General features: G+C 53.3%; 1 protein-coding gene across 2 annotated transcripts in view; it reads right to left on the reverse strand.

Annotated features, from left to right (window-relative positions):
- GDAP1L1 (ganglioside induced differentiation associated protein 1 like 1) overlaps positions 1–4,854 on the reverse strand; it is a 31,781-nt gene extending 26,927 nt beyond the window's left edge. For both annotated transcript variants that reach the window (XR_001370332.2, XM_006147572.3), the window contains exon 1: positions 4,583–4,854. Coding sequence is in view for 1 of the 2 variants with exons in the window: in XM_006147572.3 (XP_006147634.1) it covers positions 4,583–4,762 (180 nt within the window). In the remaining variant the exon portion in view is untranslated. The remainder of the gene's footprint in view (positions 1–4,582) is intronic.
- Positions 4,855–6,669: the final 1,815 nt, after the last annotated feature.

Genomic DNA, 6,669 nt, shown 5'->3' on the forward strand with positions numbered 1-6,669 from the left:
CGCCCCCCCCTGCCACTAGGCTGTTACATAACGGGTTAACACAGAAACACACACCCTCTTACATAACACATTTGTTTTAAAAATATTTCCATAGCTGTTCTTCAATATCATTAGTTTCCTTTCTAATCTAAAAATCCCATGCATGTTATTTTATTCAATTAAAACTCTATTCTGAGAAGGCTCCATGAACTTCCCTCCATGGGTCTTGACTCAAGTAAGGTTAAGACTCTGCAAGAGGACCCGAGGCCATGGTCAGGATTTGGGGTTTTTCCTGGAGAGGCTGGGGAGACCCTGTGGGCTTTTGATCAGAGGAGTGGTGAGATGCCACCAGTTGCTGTCCTCATTAGTCCCCACCTGTGGGCTGCTTCGGGGGCCGTGAATGGTTAAGTGCAGCACAGGTGAGGCCAGGGGCCAATGCTCATGTTTGGAAGGCAAGGCCAGCTTGGGAGGCAAGGGCCAACCTCCACCTCTCGCTTCCCTCCTGTTATTCCCGGGTGTCAGCACTGGGCCCTAGCATGACCCAGACCTGCGTCTCTGTCCCCTGGGGACTGAAGGCTAGGTTGTTTACATCTAGGACAAGGGCAGACCCTAAGAGGATGGGACGAGGGAACCCTGAACCAGGCTTGCTGCAGGGAGCCAAGATTCACTCTGGTGCTAATAACGGCGTAACAGCTAACTCTTCCATAGCACTTCCACTGGGGCAGGCGCTGTTCTAAGAACTTAACATGTAGTAACTCTTCATCTTTACAAACATAGTGAGGTAGGTACGAGTACCTACTAATAGCCTTGTATGAGAGAAGAAACGGGCGCAGACACAGAGTAACCTCTCAACATCACACAGCTAGTAAGTAGCACTCTTGGTTTTCAAAAGCTGGCAGACTCGAGGCCAGAGGCCAGAAGGATGCACAGAAGCCCAAGGGCACAGAGAGGTGGGAAGGGGAGGAAGGAAGCAGGCTATATCAAACAGCCAGTCTGTTTTCCCATCGAGGAAACTGAGCACCAGGAAGGACCAGGGCACCCAGCCAGTGAGTGGACCAGCCGGCACTAGAATCTTGATCTCTTGACTCTTTGGATTTTTGCCCCTCTGAACCTCACCCCTTCCTGTGCAAAAGGAGAAGGCTGGGAGCTGAAACAGCCTCAAAAACATGTTAAAATGTACACCATGCCACACGGCCACCTCCACAGTTCAAGTCTCTGACCCGGCGACTTGAAAAACACACTGGGGGCGTGTGCCTATGTGCCCAAAATCCCGAGAGGAGAATGGAGAAGAGATTGCAGCATGGTCATCCCCCATGGGGAAAGAGGATGATCTCTCACTTTCCCTGTCTCTGTGTCTATCTCTGTCTCTCTTCAGCAAGTGCATGTACCCTATGGCAAAAAAAAAAAAAAAAAAGTACTCCATTTATTTAGAGCTTCCACCAAACTCCACTGCCCCAAACCACCGCCTGTGATGGACCATCAGTGTGCAGCTTTACAAGGCACTGTGCTCCGAGCATGACCGTGCATGGTATTCAATCTTCACAACACACCCTCCTCTGCTGCTACACCCCAACATACGAGGAAGTTGAACGTAGTGAGGTGGAGCCATCCGCACGAAGTCATGTAGTTCGGAAGTGGCTTGGAGTTAGGGCTGGACCTTGTGTTTGGCTGGTTCCAAAGGCCATGTCTTTATCCCAGCACTGAGCACTGAGCGCTTCCTATGTACCAGCTGTTAGTCTAGCTGACTTACATGGATACACTTGCTGATGCCTTAAACCGACCCCGTCAGGTAGGCACTACCATTACTCCCAGTCTATAGGTATGAATAACAGCAGCATGGGAAGTGAGGCAACTTGCACAGGATCACACAGTTGGCCAGTGGTCATGCTGAGATGGAAGCTCAAGGGGTTTGGCCCCAGAACCTGGGCCCTGGACCCTCACACTGCCCTACTGCCCTCTGGGTCTAGAAGAGTCCCCAGATGCCCAATGAAAGCACCATCATTCTTTTTTTTTTTTTTTTTTTTGAGAGGTTTTTGCTATAGGGCATGTGCGCTCACTAGAAAGAGAGGGAGAGACAGAAAGTGAGAAGTCACACACACACACCCCCCAGAGGGGATGGCCATGTGGCAATCCCTTCTCTTCCATTCTCCTCTTGGGATCTTGGACACGCACACACACGTGCCTGGCATGAGGTTAAGCCACCAGGTCTGGGACTCGAACTGTGGTCGACTACATGGGAGTCCGGCGACATAGCCATTATGCCAACTGCTGGTCCCGAAAGCACCATCATTCTTGAAGGTGGGTAATTTCCCCCTATTAAAAGTTCATGTGCCACCAAGGACAAGCTTCTCCAATGCCCCACATAGGAGACTGCTCCCTTAGTGCCAGCAAGGCCTTTCAGGACAGGAGGGGAGATGTTCACTTCAGGCTCCAACTGCATGCTAGGCACTTAACATACACCTGTGTCCTCAGTCCCCGGAACCTCACTGTGTAGGACGGAACCCCTTTTTCCACATGAGGACTTCGAGGCACAGAGAGGTGGTGCAGGGACTGACTTACGCAAGACCAGCAAAGAACCAAGATAAGGCTGAGACCCAGGACCATCTGACCACAGAGACACCCCCCCCCCTTCTGCTAGATTATACAGCCTCTAGGATTCACCACGGGCCTCTGGGCAGGGAGAATGCCTTGGCAGGAAAACCAGGAGCATGCCCAGACTAGCTAGGTCAAACTTGTCTCTAGTGAGGTTGCAGCAGGTGGCCCCACCCCTGACTAAAGGGCCCCTTCAGCTCTGAGCTCCGGCTGAATAGGAAATATTCCGTGGGGGCATGAGCCGGAGGCTTCCTCAAGGGGTGGCAATGGGAGGACTGTTCTGTCCCCTGTTGGGTCCCAGCCACTGGGGCCTGGTTCCTGAGGTTCTGACTGGGACGACGTTCCGGGATCTGAACACCAAGTCTAATTCATCTCTAAGTCCATGGCTCCTTGCATGGGGCCTGGCACACACTGCAGGTGCTCAGCAGGTATGTGCAGAACTGAGGACTGAGTCCCCGCATGACCTTGACTAACCCTGGCCCCTCCTTTACTAGCATTTTAATGACATCATAACTCATTGTAACAGAGCCTTGACCCCCTCCAGGCACTGCCATCAGCACTTTGCACAGCATGGCTCATTATTTGACCTTCACCGGGCCCTCTGAGGAAGCTTTCGCATTAGCCCCATTGTACAGAGTATGAGGCTGAGGCATCAGAGAGGCGAAGCGACCTGTCCAAAGCTCTGCAGTGACAGTAGGGCTGGTGGCGTTCCCACTGGGGACTGTCTGGCCTCAGAGTCTACCCTATAAGCTGGGGCTCCTTAAAGGGGAGGGGTGGGCCAGCTTCAGCAGATCACCTGGCAGCTTGTTGGAACTCAACATGTTGGGCCCCTCTCCAGACCTACTGACTCAGAATCTCTGGGTGGAACCCAGCCGTCTGGTTTCACCGAGGACCATCTCGGGAGGCACGCTCAAGTTTCAGTAGTTCCTGTCTAGATCACTAAGCTATAGCGCCTGGACAACCCTGGCGGCCACCCTGAGAAGGTAGCGGGTATTCTCATTCGCCCACGGAACAGGTGATCAAACCGCCTGGACCAAGACTCAAATCCAAGTCTTTGAATTCCAAGGCCCTTCCTCTTCACGGGCTCTGTTCCTTCATCAGGAAAATGAGTGAATAGAACAAAAGGGTCTTCCCTGAGAAGAGAAATCAGATGGCCAAGCCAACACCGGTGCTGCCTGGGCCCCAGCGGAACTCGCCTTTGGGCCCTGGCCATGGTGCTGAATCCTTGCCCCAGAGACAGGCCAGGCTCCCAGGGTGGGAGATTGCGCCCCTAGAGGCTCCCCTGCCTAACCCGCGCAGTCCCTGGCCTCGCCTCCAGGAAGCGGGAACCCCGATAACTCAGTACCACGCTGGATTTTTAACTGTCCACCCCCACCAGCCCCTCTGGATCTGAGACGGGTCTAAGGGACTGGGGTCACTCTGTGCCTTTAAGAGCAAAACACAGATCCGATGGGAGCTGGGCAGAGGGGATGGTTAACGCCTTCCTTTTCAGCTCAAGATCAAGGGAGGGGGTGGTGACTGGGGTCAGACCCTCCAGCCCCAGCCAGAGGAAGGCCGCGGTCTGACAGAGAGGCAGAGGAGCGTGACCTGGAGGGCCTGCAGTGTCCGGGACGGCGCCGTGGATGGAGGGCCTGCGTGGGGCCCGGGGCTGGACCCCAGGTGGCGCGTCTCCTCCCTCCCCGCCGCAGGCCGCTTTCCCAGCAGTGCCCATCCCCGTCCCCTCGCCTTTGTGTCTCTTCTCAGCCCTCAGCAGACTGGGTCGTGCTGGGAGGGACAGAGGCGGAATGGATGCCCCTGGAATTGCAGACTGCTCCTGGGGCCCAGACAGGGCCAGTCTCCTCCCGCAGGGCAGCCCTGGAACCCCGGCGTCCCCGTGCTCCGGGTCCTCCAGCCCCAGTTCCACCCTCCTGACTCTCACTCACGGCGCTCAGGCCCCGGAGCGCCTGGGCTCCCTCCCCTGGCCTCCGATCCCCACCCCTGGCACCCCCAGCACAGCCCCCCTGCGCTCTACCTTCTGCGAGCTGAAGGACTGGGTCCAGTGGTACAGAACCAGGCTCTCCTTGGGCCAATGGGCGGGGCTGGCCGCCTCGGGTGCGTCGGGGGCCTCCGCGGGCTTGGCCGCATCGCTCTCCAGCGCCGAGATGGGCCACCAGCTGCAGTTGGTGGGGGTCAGGTTGTTGGGGGTCGCCATGACAGCCCAGAATCAGAGGGAGGAAAGAAGGAGGCTCCGGTGGCGGCGGCGGCTTTCTCGCCCAGCATCACATGGCCTCGCCGAGCCTGCCCCTCTCCTTCCCTCCCGCCCTCCCTTCGCGGTGAATGTCATTATCCACTGGGCGTGGGGGAGGGGCGAGGGGATCCCGGGAGCTCCTCCCTCCTCCCCGCCTCGGCCCGCCCCTGGCCCGCGCCAGAAACGCTGTCAGTCCTCCCGCCCCGCTCCTGCCATGAGGAAGTGGGTCGGGGGTCCCAGAAAGCTCAGGGTCCTGCCAGAGATTCCAGCATTACGAAGGCATTCTGCCTTTCAATCTTGTAAGAAGCAATGTCGCTTAGGACAGCCGGTGTTACAGAATTCCTTTCGGAAACTGGGGTCTGGATAGAGCCTGTCTCTCTTTGAAAATGATATTCCTTCGCTTTTCCTCTGAAGGGCCGCTAAGGGCAGAAGGGAACGCTCTGACTTATTTAGCAAACGCTTACAGTCCACTCACGGTGAGCTCAGGCGCTGCTTACCACCACAACTCGTGGAGCCCGTCAGTTTCCTTTTGCAGAGGAGGAAACTGAGGCACAGACTGGCTAAGCGACCTTGCCAAGGTCATCTAGCTAGTAAATGCCGGAGCTGCCATTTAAACATGCACCCCGGCTCCAGAGTCTGTGCTCTTAGCCATAAGGTCATGAGGATAAGATAATCATATAAACAACAGCACAGCAAGCATTTAGTAGCCTAAGCATTTTCCATGCATCGTCTCATTTCATCTACCCATGATCATTTTTCTCAGGTGAGGACAGTGAGGCTCAGAGATGCCAAGTCATTGGTCCAAGGTCATACCTTCACCCCGGGACACCGAGGCACAACTAGAGTCCACGAAAAGCCCGTGATACCTTTGCTGTCACCTAGTCTATTTTAAACATCCATGGGAAATTTACACAAAGTTCCTTAATACACTCAAGCATCCACTATGAATACTGTATTTTGATTTATTTAGCATCGAGCAAATGCAAACAAAGCAGCCTCTGAGACAATAGATGCTAACAGATGTACTAGGGAGATTAGCTTCTCTGTTGCCCCCTCCTGCTCCAGTCATGCTGCTAGAGAATCCTGAATGCACCTCTACCCCCCAAGACTGGAAGCATGGCTCATAAGGAATCAGGGTCCTTGCTTCTACCGGGTAACAAATGTTTGGTGGCCCACTACTTGCCCTTTTTGTCTTGGCTGCAAGGAAGCTTAAAGCTACATTTTCTATTAAGTCCTAATTGCCATATTAGCCTCCATGGTTCAGCAAATTCCCTTTGTTACCCTTCTATGAAAAATGTTTTCTTCTTTCTCTTCAGAGGGTCTGGTGGTTCATGGTTTGATTTTGCAAAGAATAATGTGGTGCGTCTAGAGGGAAAATTCAAGTGTTTGTGAATTAAAGGAAGCAGGACCTTAGAAATTTGACTGAGGTGGAAAATCTGGCCCTTTTCTGTGTATGAAGCTGGACTGTATCCAGCGAGCTGACTCCCAGTAGTCATGCTCGAATGTGTAGTCATTCCTTCACCTACTGTTAATTGTGGGCCATAAAAATGTATTTAACAACTTCTATTGATGGGCACATGTGCTGTTTCTAATCTTTTATTATGAACAAAGCTGCAGTGAATACCCTTATTTATATATATTTGTGCATATCTGAGTATAACCTGCATAAATTCTTAGAAGTGGAATTGCTGGATCAAGGGCTATGTCTCTGCCAAAGTACAAACAAGGTTGTTCCAATGAATACTCCCCACTAACAGTTTCGGGAAGTGCCCGTTCCCCCCTCACCCCACCACTCTTGCCAGCATAGCAGATTTTAAAATTTTTTTCTTATGAGTCTATGGGTAAAAAATTGGATCTTACCTTTATGTGGC

This window comes from Tupaia chinensis, unplaced genomic scaffold, assembly GCF_000334495.1.
Source record: "Tupaia chinensis unplaced genomic scaffold, TupChi_1.0 Scaffold000216_1, whole genome shotgun sequence".
Classification (NCBI taxonomy): domain Eukaryota; kingdom Metazoa; phylum Chordata; class Mammalia; order Scandentia; family Tupaiidae; genus Tupaia; species Tupaia belangeri.